General features: G+C 40.9%; 1 protein-coding gene across 3 annotated transcripts in view; it reads right to left on the bottom strand.

Annotated features, from left to right (window-relative positions):
• FBXL18 (F-box and leucine rich repeat protein 18) overlaps nucleotides 1–16,665 on the bottom strand; it is a 145,306-nt gene that overhangs the window by 112,561 nt on the left and 16,080 nt on the right. For all 3 annotated transcript variants that reach the window (XM_072120904.1, XM_072120903.1, XM_072120905.1), the window contains one exon: nucleotides 710–904. In XM_072120904.1, coding sequence (XP_071977005.1) covers nucleotides 710–886 — 177 coding nt within the window. In that variant the 5' untranslated portion in view covers nucleotides 887–904. The remainder of the gene's footprint in view (nucleotides 1–709; nucleotides 905–16,665) is intronic.

Raw genomic sequence — 16,665 nt, 5'->3', positions numbered from 1 at the left:
GTTATGATTTAGACTTTTTTAGAATTAAGTCTCTTTATATGTTTTGGGGCTTATGGGCATTTTTAGTGATTTATAAAGTTATTTTTTATTGAAAAACATTTTTTTTTACATTTTTTACTTGATCCACCATGGGATATGAACAAGCAATCATCTGATTGCTTGTTCATGATAATACTCTGCAATACTGATGACCCCAGAGGTGCCATAGCAGAGATCATCTCCCCCCCCCCCCCCGAAAACGGCACGGGGGGGGGGGGGCCATCGTGGGGTAAAGACCTCCAGAAGGCATGTTAAATGCCGCAGTCGCGTTGACCGCGGGTGTTAGCTGGTGAATGTCAGCGGTAGATTACCGTTGAAATCCCACGGCTAACGATGCCGGTTCGGCTGCTGTGCAGTGCTGAACCGGCATCGTCTCTGCGCAGTAGCTGTACTGCGCGCTATTCGCAGGGACTCAGCGCAGTACAGCTACGGCGCAGAGCGCTAAGGGGTCAACAGCAAATACCATTTATTATGCCAAAGTTCAACGCTGTAGAAGTGTTTCCATGCTGAAGAAGAGCAGACAACATAAATACTATAGTAATTCCTCTGTACTGCTTTCTTTAAGACCATCACAGGCACTTGACAAAGACACTTGACAGTGTTGTGCTTGCGGCAGTCATTAAAAGTCTTCGCTCACAAGATTAATAGTTTAACTTAAAAGAATAAATACCTGATATTGTTTATGAAGAACTACACTGGTGGTAAGGCTCTTGTCAAGACATAAAGTTGCAAATTTTCGACATGTATTCTTCACATTTAGAATCAGATCTGTGCTTGGAACATATCTTAGTATCTGTAGGAGTATTTCATCTGACAGATCAGTTGGGTTAATGATATAGTTTTCCATTTTTTCATGCCCATCAATCTGGGGAAATAAAATAAACAAATCAAATATACATATGTAATAACGTAACAGTTTTAATAATTTCTTATAAATAATTAAGAATGAGTGTACTGCAGCATTTGGTTAATGTAAATGAACCAGTCATAAGGTTTAAGGGTGACAAAACCACAAATGTGCTAATGCAACTACTGTTTACCTAAAGTTGGAACAGATTTTTGTAAAGTAAACCCTACGGGACTATTTTGGCCTTTAGGATGCGGCCCCATTTTTCAAATCTGCCCTGTGTCACTATGAGTAGTTATAGCTTTGGAACGCTAGGAGATATCCAGGGGATTTTGAGATTGTTTTCTCGTACTTCAAATTAGTTTAAAAATTTGGATGATATCTTGTGTTTAGTGATGGAAAAAAACTAAATTTGGCAAACATTTGGAAATCTTTATTTTCAATGTTCTAAATTCTCTACTTGATACAGAAAGTCATAGCATCCAAATAAATTCATAACTTACATTTCCCAAATGTCTGCTTTATGTTGGCATGGTTTTTTAAGATTCCACATATTTTACTAGAATGTTATGAGACTCAGAATTTAGGTATCATTTTTCAAATTTTTTGTAAAATCGCCAAAACCTGTATTTAGATGGACCTGCTCAACTTCTAATTGACTCATAAATTACCCCATAATGGAAACTACACACCTCAACGTATGAAAAAGCATTTTTAAGAAGTTTGTTAACTCTTTAGGTGTTTTATAGTGGTTAAAACGAAATGGAGGTGCAGTCTACCAATTGTAATATTTTTTCACAATCCACTCATTTTGAGTGGAAAATTAAACAAATGCAATGGATTAAATGTAAAAAGGCTCCACAAAGTTTGATACCCTATATGTGGTGGTACCCTGCTGTATGGGCGCACGGCCAAGCATAGAATGAAAGGAGGCACCATTCAGAGCAGATTTGCATTGTCACATTGTACAATATGTTTTTTTTTTTTTTGGCCGTTAACCATACCATAAAAATAGTATATTATTTTTATTCTATGGGTCGCCACGATTACGAAAAAGTAATTTGGCAAAAATGTTGTTAATTTTAGAATCACCGTCTTTCATATGCATAACTTTTTTATTTTTCGCCTCACAAATCTGGTTTAGGGCTTATTTTTTTGCAATAAGGATTGTTTTATTTTTAGTGTTATTATTTTAGAGTGCATAACATTTTGAAATCATTTTTTAGAGCATTTTTATAGGGTATTAATTAAAAAAAAAATCATCTCTTTTTGGAGAGGTTTTTTTTGTTTAACTGTATTTTTATTTAAATTTTTCATACAGGAAAACATAGGATGTACAATTTTTACCGGAATTCCGGTCATAAAACTTAAGTATTATAAAAATTAGTAACTGCAATAAACTTGTTACAAACATTTGTATCTACCAACATAGTTACAATAAGGAAGAGAAGAAGAGATATGTACAAACAATTAAGTCTGTTCCACTCTAAGCAAGATATTTTGCATCATCATCTGCTTTAAACATATAATTGATGAAAACACAAAACAACCCAAACACAAGACAGACAAATCAGGGAGGCAAGGGTGGAGAGTTTTTTTTTTTTTTTTTTTAAAGGGTCCACTTTGCGGATCTAATAACGATTTTGTTTTATTATGTAGATTGTTACGGACGCAGCGATACCAAATATGTGGGGTGTTTTTTATACTTTATTAAGTGTTTTTATGGCAAAGTGACATTTTAGGGGCTTATATTTTTATGCAATTTATTTTTTATACTAATTTTTAAACTTTAGTGTAACTTTTTTTTACTTCTATATACTTGAACTTGAACCAGCGATGCTCTTATCTTCAAAACACTGCTTTACAATACCAATTCATTGTAGAGCAGTGTAAACTGTCTGAGCATGCAGATGACTGGCGAAGCAGGGTGAGAAACGCGCGTAGGGATGTCGGACAGTGTGTTATGATTGGTCAACATGGCATCTGGTGGGTACTTGTGAATTTATATATACGTGTTTATTATCTTTGGTTGGAGGTACAGATTTAGGATATTGGGATTCACCCTTGGAAAATAGTAATAAGTAGTGTCTTCATTCAGTTGAGCTTACAGCTTTAAGTACCCTGATGTGGAATACCAGCGCCTAATTCTTACAATATTGGTTGCCTTTCCAGTTTGTGCACACTGTCCGTATGTTTTGTTTTATGTTTTTAGTGTATTTTTAATGGGGATTTTAATACAGATGTACTTTTGTGATGCATTGTCAATTATTTTTGTAATGACGTTTTATTTATTGATTTAAGTTTATGTGTATGCTCTTCCATGGAGGTTTAATAGGGATTATCTAGACCCGAAAGGGGTCCGACTTCCAGTAACATCGGGCAGCCCCAGGGCACTCGGCAGTCCTCGGGGCTGCCCAGAAGTGGATCAGCAGCACAGGGGTTCAGATCCATAGCGGGAACACCCTTACACGGTGCGGTCATCCTTGACCACGGCGTGTAAGGGGTTAACTCCCGCAACCGGAGTCGGCTCCGATCTCGGGTGTTAGCGCGCGATGTCAGCTGTGATACACAGCTGACAGCCGCTGCTTCTGGTGCCGGCTCCATTCGTGAGGCGGTGCGAGAAGCAGGACGTTATAGCACGTTCCGGTGCGAAAGGTATCTTCCCGCAGGGACGTACTATAACGTCCATGTGCTTCTAGGGGTTAATATGTAAAATGAAGCCAGGTGTATATTCCTTGCCCTTATCTAAACAATGAGCATGCACCTGATGCTTCTATTTGTTATCCTTGATTTCCTTCTAAAATCAACTTTTACAATTATGCTAATAACTGTATGCAATAAATCCCGATTTTATGATTATGCTAATGAAAAGCTACTCCGTGCTACAGATTCACAGGCTGTTAAAATTTGCAAGAAGCACTTACCACTACCACAGTGTTCTGCAACTTCCTGTGGTGCTTTGAGATTACATGAGGCAGAGGGTAGTGCCAAGCATAGGCAGAGAGCGAGAGAAGCAGTCTGTGAATCTGCAGCATTGAGGGGCTCTAGGAAACACTCCAGTATCATTTCAGGATTCGGTATTTTTAATTTTAGAAGGAACAAGGCCTTGGATAACATATATAAAAAGATCACTACAAGCACAGTGTATGGATCTAAGTGTCCCTGGTTTATACATGCTTGATTATAATGGTAGATTTCATTTAACCCCTTAAGGACGCAGCCTGTTTGTACGTAAAGGCTCAGTCCTTTTTTTCGACCAATTTTGACCAGTGTCCCTTCCTGTGGTAATAACTTTTCAACGCTTTAAGATATCACTGTGTCTCACGAGAAAACAATCTGAAAATCATTGTAGTTTATGTAAGTAGTGTCATTTCGGTGATCCGTTCCTTTTTTGGGGGTACAAATTCAAACATTTTGGAAAAATTTGAAATAAATGACTATTTTCAAAGTTTCAAATGTTATAATTTTTTTGACAAAAAGTGACAGGACAATTTTTTTTGGCATAGAAGCCTTTCTGCCATTGGTCTTTTAATATCCATTATTTTTTTTACGGATCTATGAAGGTTTGAAGCTTTAGTAGCAACTGCTCATATTTTCTTGAAAAATCTTCCGCAACCCCACAAGTAACACCATTTTATGAAACTAACATCTCAACCTATTCAAATCAGTATTAAAGAAGTCTGTTAACCCTTTAATTATTTTTCCGGAAGCAAGCGAAAATGAATTGGAAATTTAGAAATTTAAATTTTTGATTTTTCTCTTTTTGCCCTAAAATGGATATACATCCCAAATTTTTTGCCCTGCTTCTTCCGACTACAGCAATACCAGACATGTGGATGTCAACTGCTGTTTCGTCCAGAACAGAGTTAGTGCTACTGGGATTTTGGCAGGCCAATGTTTTGTGGTGCCACAGTGTAATTGAAGAGCCCCTGAAGTAAAAGTACAATAGAAACTCCCAAAGATGTCACCATTTCGGAAACTAGACCCCTCAAAGAATTTATCTGTGGTTGTGTTAAACATTTTAACCACCAACATGCTGGCCAAAATTCGAATGCAAAGTAAATAGTGCAGAGTAAAAAATGCATTAATGCAAAAATGTCAATTTAGTGCCTAATATATTGTGCCGAACCCATGCCACTTTAGACAAACACCCCAAAAATCATTCTGCAGGTTGTCACACATGTGCCAATAATTGACAGGCTGGGCACACAGCAGGGTTGAGAAGGGAGTGACATTTTGCCTTTGGAGCTCCGTTTTTACTAGATTGGTGTTGGGGGTGCCCTGAGGTACGAGTACAATAGAAGCCCCCAAGTAGTGACCCCATTTTGGAAAGGGCACCTCCCTAAGAATGTATGTTGGGTTGTATGAGCATTTTAATCCATAAGATGCAGGCTCAAATGTAATACAAAGTGACTAATGCAGATGAATAATTGTATTGCAATTTATCAAATATGCCATTGTAGTGACAAAAGTATTTTGCCCAATTCATACCACTGGGAAAATAAATCATTCTGCGGGTTACCCCTGTTAGGGCAATACCCCGTAGGCGGCAATAATCTGTACGATGGAGACACGGCAGGGCTCAAAAGGGAATACATTTTTGGAGCACAGACATTGTACTTTTTTTTTTTTCTTTTTGGCATCATGAAAGATTTGTAGATGCCAAGTAGAACTGACCCTTTTTTGGAAACTACACCCCTCCATGAATTAATCTAGGGGTATAGTTATTTTAACCCCACTGGTGGACCCCCAAAAAATGGATAGTGCATAGTAAAAAAATATCCATTACGTCATATTTTGCCCAGCTCCTGCCACGGGAGACAAACACCCTAAAAATCATGATGCAGGTTCTCCAGGGTAAAGCAATACCCCATATGGGGCAGAAGGGAAGGTGCAGCATGCGGCATGATGTATAAGCAGTGCATAACACATCAGGGTAACAACAGGGTACTCTAAAAATCCAGGGATGTATGATAAATTCGGAAGCAATCTTTCATACATAACCCTGGCTTTTCTGGGCATGTCTCACAGTGATGAATGGTGTCCTTCCGAATACCGTTTTTGGAGCACACCCTGCACCTCTTCTGTGTCCGGCCCTTCTTGGCAGTTTGGGGAACTACTCCTGGAAAGTGCTGCCCTGGTACAATACGTGATGTGGCCTCACTTCCAGAAGTGCTGGCACTCCCCCCTTCCTGGTCTCCAAAAGGAAAGTTCTTTATTACCACCTCTTGAAACTCCAGGAAAGTTCCCCTCTGGCCCGCACATTGATGCAGCACGTAAGCATTATACAGTGCCATCTGCATGATGTGCACGGCCAGCTTCTTGTACCACACCTTCGACTTCCGCATGGCGTTATATGGCTGAAGCACCTGGTCTGACAAATCCACCCCTCCCATGTACTTGTTATAATCTAAAATACAGTCTGGCTTAGGGGCTTCTGCACTGGCACCTTGTACAGGGGCAGGGGTGGTGGTGTGCCCATGTATCGTTATTAGTACAAGGTCATCCCTTGTACCTAACACACAATACTGAGTCGCTGTATAGTGTCCTGCAATCACGCCTTTTAAGTTTTTGCCCAAGCAGCGACTTAGGGAGACCTCTCCGATTTCTGCGTAAAGTGCCGCATGCCGCAGTATTTCTGGAAGCGAGGCACTTGAACAGGGTAGTGCTGGTGTAGAAATTGTCCAGGTAGAGGTGGTAGCCCTAGTCCAGAAGTGGGTGCACCAAATCCCACACTATTTTCACTGTAACACCCAGGAAGGGGGGGGGGGGGAGCATTCTGGGGGCACAATAGTGGAGTCCTTCCCTTCATATACCCTGAACTTGTAGTTATACCCTGATGTACTTTCGCACAGCTTATACATCTTCACACCATACCTTGGCTTCTTATTGGGCAGGTACTGGCGGAATTGAAGTCTCCCTTTGAATTGTAACAAGGACTTATATATGCTCACATGTTTGCCGGTGGTATATGCCTGGGCAAACTTGCCACTAAAATGATCTAATATGGGCCGGACCTAAAATAAACAATCATAACTGGGGTCACCTCTGGGTAAGCACTGTGTGTTGTCAGTGTAGTGCAAAAACTTATGGATGGCTTCAAAGCGCATCCTGCTCCATCCTGTTCCATGCGGAACATCAGGGTGTGGTACAGAATGTCTTTGCTCCAGTGGTCCCTGATTGTGGGCTTCTTTACAATCCCCAGAAGAAGTATTATGCGCCAAAACTTCTCCAATTCTGCTGCAGTGACAGGGGTCCACCTGTAGAGTTGTGCATAAAATGAAGTGGGGTTTTGGGCAAAATGCTGGGCAGCGTAGAATTAAATTCAACAGCTCCTCATCAAAAAAAAAAAAAAAAATTAAAAGTCCACAGCTCTGAGCCCTGCCGTGTCAAATTTAAGTCCCAATTCTTTACAAAACCAATGGACCTTATTGTCACGGCAGGGATTAGACTCAGAAGGATTATTTTACAAAACTGCGTTTGGGCAGTCAGAATTGACCCATATCCGGACAAATGAAAAAATAAAGTAAAACATCGCTTTTATTAGGGATCCTTAAAAGAGGTTGCACTATATTACAAACTAATGTGGCATAGACCACTAGGTGCACAGGACAAACAGTGAAATAAAAACACAGTGTGAACTGGATCACAAGCAGTTGCAAGCAGTCAATGGTACGAGGTGTGAGATAGCGGACACAATAGGGGGTCTAAGCCCAACTACATAAAAAGCTGTGAGTCCACTATTGGCCAAATAACGTGGACTGTCCTACGCAGCGCTGTCAGCTAAGGTAATGTAGCTTATAGTATGGACTAGAGCCCTAAACTGAAGATCTAAACCGAATGAATAGAGGTGTTGCCTCTACTGCCCCAGCAGGGGCCGCTATGGCAACAAGCTGTATTGTTATAAATACTGCATGAAAATTCTAGTCCTGTAGTCAGAGATTAGTGGACTGGAAGGACTAGAAATGAAATTATCTGTCCCTATGTCAACTGGTGATATTATAATTATTGCCACTGCCTGCTAATGACTATGCCACACTGCAGATTAAAAATTTTCAAACATTAGCCCCCCGATATGTTTCGCCAGTACAACTGGCTTCATCAGGGGTTTGGGCTAAATGCTTTAAGTCCCAGGCACCCTACGGCGCCATCTCGGGAGTCCTTCCCGGTCACTGGAAGATAAGCAGGGGGATGATGCTGATGAAGGGTAAAAGGGGACAGAGGCAAGCATGTTCTATGCCTCCAACACGGTGTACGTCTTCTGAGACATTGCACACAAAAAAATAAGAATGTGCACCCAACTACATGGATAAACTGACTAGCCAGCGCACACACACAAAAAAAAAAACACCTATGTGCACGGCGCAAAAAGGGGCTACAAATGCACCTAGCTTGCCCCAATAAAACCTAACTACTGATAAAGATACTGTGCAGCGCTATTCACACAGCACACTCAAAAGTGCATCCAGTGCAGAACAACGCTAACACAGCGCACTGAAAAGTGCGTTTGCGTTCAGAAGGGACAGACAGGGAAACACGGAAGACAAGTGTGATCACACAGGATGCAGGAGGGAACAGATAGGGATCAGATAGAAAAAAAATGTGTTTTTTGGTGTACACAGTAACGCTCTGCTCCTCTCTCCAGCGATATCAAACCAAAATGGAGCCGCTGGAGGAAGAGGAAGGAGCTAAAACCTTTGATTGACTGGCCAATTGCAGTGATCGGCGGGCGGGACCAATCTGATTGGTCGGGTGACGTCAGCAGGAAGTCCTGCTGCCTACGTCACCCGTCCCATTGCGATAGCTCTGGTACTAATCTCGGGAGCCAGCACCGTACAGCTACGGCGTGGAGTGATAAGGTGTTAAACATACTTGACTCCCAAGTCTTTTTTAGGTTCAGTAAAAATTTTATTAAAACAAAATATTAACATGAAGGCGGGGTTTAAGTGTCCCCACCGTAGATCGAACCGAACCCCCGACCCCCCACCCCCCCCCCGTGTGTCTACCGGGGGTTCCAATCCCTCCTGCTGCAGCCCTGGGGTCCGGTGAGTGCCCCGAGGCTGCCGGCTCTCCTTCACGCCGGGTTCCGCCTCCTGGTAAGTAAGTAAGTAACTGAGCATGCGCAGCATGTATTTGTATATGTACAAATGCATTGAAGTGTAAAGGCTTAAACAAGCGATCGAATGAACGCTTGTTCAACCCAAAGGGCAAAAATTGTAAGATAGTTTTAAATCATTTTATAATAATAATTAAATAAAATTCCCATAATCTCCTCAGTTACACATTTAATGCAAATAAAGAAATGTACATAATTGGTATCACCGCGTCCATATTAATCTGTACAACAAATCTTTTGAACAACGATAAAAAAAAAAAAACACGAAGACCTTTCTGTAATATACAATTGTTCATCAAACACCATGACAAAAAATGCAATCAAGCCCTCAACCAGATCTGACAACAGAAAAATACAGAAGTTATGGCCCTGAAAAGATGTCGATAGTAAAAACATTGCGATTTTCTAAAATATTGTTTTGCTCAGTAAAATTGAGCATAAGAAAATAAATGATATATATAAATGAGGTATCACCGTAATCGTAGTGAACCAGAGAATACATTTATAATATTAGTTTTACATTACGATCCGCAGAGGGGGAAAAAGTGCTAAAAATCCAAAATAAAAATGTAAGATTTTGTTTGTGTCCCTCTTTAAATAGTTAATAAAATCTCATGAATAAGCTATAGACATCCAAAATGAATTATCTATAAATTGTATCTTATCTCTTAAATAATAAGCCCTCATATGTTCGCATTACCAAAAAAATTTAAATTGATAGCTTGTACAATGTAACAATACAAATCTGCTGTGAATGGCGCCGCTTTGATCCTATGCCCGGCCGTGGCCCCATACAGCAGTTACCACCACATATGGGTATCAGTACGTTCAGGAGAAATTAGGCATCAATTGTTACAGAGAGTTTCATCATTAAATTTATTAGGAAATGGTCAGTTTTGGCCTAAATTAATGTATTTTCCCCCCAAAAAGTTTCTAAATCGCAGGTTCATATTGTTTAAACCAATGTGAAACACTTAAAGGGATAATAGACTTTATAGAAGTTGTTTAACATACGTTGAGGAGTGAAGTTTCTATAGCGGGGTAATTTATGGGGTTTTGCTATTATTCAGGCCTTTCAAAGTCACTTGGAAGCGGAGTTGGCCCTCAAAACGTGAGTTTTGGCGATTTTTATGAAAATGAGAAAAATGGCACCTAAAGTTCTGCGCTTCACAGCATCCTAGAAAAAGAGAGGACGCATAAAATATCATTCTAACATAAAACAGACATTCCGTAAATATTAATTATCAAGCTTTTTGGATAGTTTTACTTCCTGTCTGGAAAGCAGAACATTTCAAACTTGGAAAAATTTTACAAGGAATTTTTACAAACTTTTGCCAAATTTTCACTTTTTTACAGAATGAAATGCAAAACTTATCACTTAAAGAGGAACTGTCAACCCTGGAAAACCCACCCACCAAATGTGCCCCCCATAATCCTCCCCCCAGCCCCTTTCTCCCTAGCCATTTTTTTTTAAACCAATGTGACCACTGGCGGGGCCAGCACGCCAGATACACGATCCGACCTCTTATTTAGTAAGGGGTTTTTGAACCACACCCCTGGCTGTGATGTCACCGTGAGGGGAAGTTACTCCTCTGGGTCTGGGGTTTTATTAAAACCCCATAACTTTTGGTTTGGAAGATGGTACAACCGGGCCATTGGTTACAATCAACCGGTACTTCATTGCCATTCACCCCATATCACACCCAGGTGTCTAAGCCTAATATTAGGAGTGTTCTGTAATTGGCTGACTTCCCTGCCGCCAAGCTTCCGATTCTCACTTCAGGAGCGCATCTAAATTGTATGACTGCCCAGTCTAGCTGGGGACCCATAATTATGAATTATGCCCCAGAAATGGACAGCTATGATATTTCCTTTGTTTGTTGGCTTTATAGCGGCAAAGCTACACACACATATCCCCTTTTCAATTGATCTCTTTGTCTCCAGAGATAAGCCAGCAGAGGTGTGAATCTCTGCAATAGCTCTCTGGTCAGATACCCCCAAAACCACTCACAGGAGTTTTAGGTAGGGAGGTGTCCATAGCAATGGTTTCCACACTTCCAATCTTTTGTCTGAGCAAAACATTATACATTTAGAAAGGTCCCAGAACACATGAATTATAAGGCAAAACCTGTCCTTGTCTTGCATAACCCCTGAGTAGTATTCAATAAGCACCTGTTAGATACGGACAAGTAATTAAGGGCTACCCTATTTAAATTGGTACTTTATCTCCAAAACACACAGGCTGATGGGACTCAGACCTCAGAGCAGCGTATGACTTGTCTCAAACTTTAGATGTGGTGTCCGCTGATGGAAATCATGAGAGACCTCAGAGCAGCGTGCAACCAATTTCAAATTTGGCGCCCAGAGCTCCAAATGCAGCCGCCACCTACCTCATTTTCAGCGCGATCCGCTAACTGGAAGTTGTCATTCTGCTGCTGTAATGCGCGTGAGATCATTTTTAGCTTCAAAATGGTGGTGTTGGGTGTCTTTGGCTTCCCGAAGTCGCAGACAGAGTCGATAGAGGTCCGGAGTGGATTTAAGAAGGCTGCCGAAGAACCGTATGTAGCCCTGTACCGAGGGAGGTAAGGAACACGTCCCGCTCCCTCCTATAATCGGAGACAGGGGAAGAACTCTCTACTCTCCAGGGACAGGAAGCGGGGGGGGGGGGGGGCTATTTAACCTCTCTGCTACCAGTCCCTGCAGGGTCAAGGATCATCCTTCAAGTGGGGCCGTCATGGGGTATCCATAGGGAGTAATCACATATGTGCAAGATCTGTAACAGCCTGCTGCTCAAACAGAGATATATGGAGGTGCTTATAATTGTGCATATAGTGCAGAAGAACAGACATTCTACGTGAATACATACACATTATGTATATATTCAGAATAAATTAGAAAATTTGTGAAAATCTACCCTCTGTCCAAGTACATCTTGTTATAAAAAAAATATATATTTATATGTGTAACATCATTTTTATATAAATAAATAAAATAATATATATTCCTTTTCTGATGCTCCTTTTGTTCCACTCTGCTGTCATGTTTGTTACAGAGGCAGGCACGCTCCGATCTGACAACTTCCGCCTGAATGGCATGCCCACCTGTCCCCTTCTCAGTACACATTGAAATTATTTATGTATAGGGGCTGGGAACGCATGCCAGGTGCCAGAATTTGTCAGAGCAGAGCATGCCTGCGTCTGTAACAAATGGGGTATAGCTCCGCCTCCAACAGACAGAGATGCAGGAGAACAGGAGCACCAGAGAAGGCAAGTATAATTTTTTTTTTCAGGGTTTGTACTCCAATAAAAGGTGGATTTTGGGGTTATTCTGTTTAGAAAAACACAGCTTTGGGAAGGACTTCAATACATTGAAAAGAGTTCTGTCGTGCCATTTAAATATTTGTACAAAAACCTATTTATACCTAAACCTGAGCCCAAGACAATGAGTATCCTATATGCCTAGGGGCAGGGGCCCACCTGCCATGAGGCGAGTTGAGATTCTCCCCTCAGGCGGCTCGCCTCCTGCGAGACAAGGGAGCGGCATCGGGCTCCTTGCCCACCAGCATGTGTTCCGGCTGGCACATGTCCCCGCCCCCTCCCCCCAGTACATTCCGCCGCCCATCACATCCCCCACCTGCGGCTGGCACATGTACATGTACGCCGGCCAACACTTGCCCACACGGCCCGCCTATCACATACACCCACCCCGCACAGGTACCTGCCCCCGCCCCATGTCCGCGCAGGTCCCCCCCCCACCCGGCTCAGATTCCCTCGTCCCCAGCAGAATGAATGTATAGATGTGTCTATGTATATATATTCTGTATATGTATATGTATGTGTATACATTCAGCGTGCCACCATGTAAAATATAGTATATGACGGCACACTGTCTATATTAGATGGTATATGGGGGCAAGCTGTCTATATTAGATGGTATATGGAGGCACGCTGTCTATATTAGATGGTGGCACGCTGTATATATTATATTATATGGTATATGGGGGCACGCTGTATATATTATATGGTGGCACGCTGTATGTATTGTATGGTATATGGCGCCACCCTGTATGTATTTTTTACTCCTTGATATATTACATATATGGAGGGGGTTGGTGGTGTTTTTTTTTTTCTATAGTTCGTCATAGACAGCAGAAAGGCTAGGTTCACCCCTGCCTAGGGGATAGGCAGATCTACCATAGCCATAGACTGGGAATCTTTACTGTAAGAGCTAAAAAGTTAACTGCCCAGGATCAGAGATTTTCAGATCCCAGGTGCTCTTGCAGAGCACACTGTTCCCCATCCCCATTTGACAGACTGTCAAAAGAAAATGGCCTGAAAACTGAATACTATATACACTATATCAAATGATATGATTGCAAACACCATGCATGGTGCTGACAAAAACACTGAACTCTACACTCAAGTTACACCATATTTTTCCGACTATAAGACGCACAGCTCAGCTCACCACAGTGCACAACTCTATACACACACACAAACTGAAATAAGAACACACTCAACACAGCTATACATACACATAGGAAAAAAAGTTCGCTGCTATACACTGTCGGAATGGCTACATACACAAATTCACACACACTGACTGGGCACTGCTATACATAGTAACACACACAGCTGTGCTATACACACACTTGAATAACACAATGGGCCCTTCTATAAAACACACACAGATCTGCTATACACACATAAGGAACACACTGAGCACTACAATACACAAACACATGCACAGCTCGATGTGATATCCATGTCGGAACACCTAGGAGAGGGTAGAGGGAGATAGCAGTGTGGAGGCTCTGCTCTCTAGGAGATCGGGTGCAGCAATGTCAGCGTGTCACCCGATCTCCATTACAGCGGTCAGGAGGATCTGGCAGTTCTGCATCCTCCTGACCTTCTGCGGATAAGTCCCGCCCCCTTATGAATTCGCCCGACCGCTTTCAGCGCGGTCCAGCATTTCTATTGTACAGTGTCTGCTAGCTTTATTGGAGGGTTCCGATAAAGCTAGCAGTACAACACTGCTGTATCTGTTGGAGATGCTTACTTTAGTAAGCCTTTTTATCGGTGAGAAGTCCTCTTTAACCCCTTATCACCGACACTAGTTTTCAGCTTAATGACCAGACTTGATTTTTCGAATCTGACATGTATCACGATAATTGGTTATAACTTCGGAACGCTTTAACATATCCAGGTGATTTTGAGATTGTACTTCACGTTAGTTGTAAAATTTAAGTGATAAGTTTTGCGTTTCATTCTGAAAAAAAATAAAAATTTGGCAAAAGTGTGCAAAATTTCTTCATTTTCAAAGTTTAAAAGTTTAAAATCTGCTTTCCAGAGGAAATAAAACTACCCAAAACGCTTGATAATTAACATTTACGGAATGTCTGCTTTATGTTGGGATGATATTTTATGCGTCCTCTCCTTTTTCTAGGATGTTATGAGGCGCAGAACTTTAGGTGCGATTTTTCTCATTTTCATGAAAATCGCCAAAACTCACATATTGAGAGACAACTCAGCTTCCAAGTGAAAGGCCTAAAGAATAGTAAATTACCCCACTATAGAAACTTCACCCCTCAACGTATGTAAAACAACTTCTATTAAGTCCATTAACCCTTTAAGTGTTTCACATGGGTTAAAACAATATGGATCTGCGATTTAGAAACTTTAGAATTTTTGGGAAAATACATTCATTTAGGCCAAATTGACAGTTTCATAATGAATAAAATGATGGAACACTCTGCAAATTTTGATACCCAATTTCTCCCGAGTGCAGTGTAAACTTCTGTACTGGCGCAATGGCGCAATTCTGTATTGTCACAATGTACAGGCTATAAAATTTACATTTTTTTGGTAATGGGAACATATGAGGGCTTATTATTTGCGGGGTGAGAAATACATGTAAAAATAATTCATTTTGGAGATCTATAGCTTATTCATGAGATTTTATTAACTATTTAAAGAGGGACACAAACAAAATCTTACATTTTTATTTTGGATTTTTAGCACTTTTTCCCCCCTGCTGATCGTAATGTAAAACTAATATTATATATTTATTTTCTGGTTCACTACGATTAAGCCGATACCTCATTTATATAGTTTTTCTTATCTTAATTTTACTGAGCAAAACCAATATTTTAGAAAATCGCAATGTTTTTACTATTGACATCTTTTCAGGGCCATAACTTCTGCATTTTTCTGTTGTCAGTTCTGGTTGAGGGCTTATTTTTTTGCGAAAAGTGTTGTTCTTTTCAGTCGTATCATATTAAAGCGCATAACTTTTTTTGATCACTTTTAAGAACATTTTTTGTGATGGTGTTTGATGAACAATTGTATATTACGGGAAGGTCTTTTTTTTTAGGTCGGTCAACGAGCGGGTTCAATATTGATTAAGATTTATTGTACAGTTTAATACGGACGCAGTGATACCAAATAATGTAAGTTTTTTTATGTGCTTGTGTTTTATATACTTTATTTGCATTTTATGTGCAACTGGGGAGATTTTGGGACTTTTACATTTAATCATAAAATTATTTTTCCTTTTTTTTTTTACATTTTTTTTACACATTCCATATTTGGGCTTGTCTAAGCGTTCATCCGATCGATTGTTCAAGCCCTTACACTGCAATACACTGCCAGGAAGGCAGAACCCGGAGAGAAGAGGAGGCGGAAGCCTCGGGGCACTCGCCGGACCCCGAGGCAGCGGCAGGAGGAATCGGATCCCCTGGATCCCGGGTGTTAGTGCCGGGTTTGAGCTGTGACATCACAGCCAGATACCAGCACCAGCAAGACCTGGTGTCCCGAAATCTTAAGTACCCTTAATGACCGCAGAGACAGCAGAGGAACTGCTGGGAAGTCAAATGGATGCGGCTTCAAAGCATGGCTAAGTACTTATGGTAGGACTTCAATTACCCTTTAAAGGGTAGCAGGTTTTTGTCAAAAACAAAAAAGATAATTACCTGTCGCAACTAATCCTGGAGCCAACAAGAGGGAGGCACTGACCAACTGGAGCCATACTGCTATCCCTCATAGATTATCATCTATGATGGATTACAGTATGGCTATTTTTATTAGCTAGTAGTACTAATTGGTTTAATCTTTAAAATTCCGGTGTTACCACTCCGCCATTAGCATTAGCCCTAAACCCCTGATGAAGCCAGTTTACTGGCAAAACATGTTGGGGGACTATTTTAATCATCAGTGTTGATCCCCCTTGTTCTCTCAGCATCACGAATATATCCATCATTTAGCTCATACTTACAAAAGGAGCATCCCTTTGGTCTCTGCCCCTACCTTTTGAAATTGTGCTCTCATGTAACCTGAGCAGATAAAACATGGGGTGTATCTAACACTGTGTTTTTAAAGCACTTTTCTTTTGGAACACGCTATAGCACAGCTAATCACAGATATTTTAACTGATCCATAATAAAAGTGAGGTTTTATTACATGTTATATTTTCCAGATATGACAGTTTTTAAAAAAAATAAATAAATAATAATTTCCAGCCTTATATACTATGATAATCAAGCTTAGGCTGGAACCTGAGTGTAGTACAAGGGCAGGTGGAGAAAGGAGGGGCAGCGAGTGCTTCTCACCCCTTCCTATAAAAAGCCCAGCAGCCATGCCTAGTTTGTGATCAGGTGCCATAGACC

Source organism: Engystomops pustulosus, chromosome 8 (genome assembly GCF_040894005.1).
Source record: "Engystomops pustulosus chromosome 8, aEngPut4.maternal, whole genome shotgun sequence".
Classification (NCBI taxonomy): domain Eukaryota; kingdom Metazoa; phylum Chordata; class Amphibia; order Anura; family Leptodactylidae; genus Engystomops; species Engystomops pustulosus.
The sequence above is the reverse complement of the archived record's forward strand: the minus strand, read 5'-3'. Positions and strand labels throughout refer to the sequence as shown.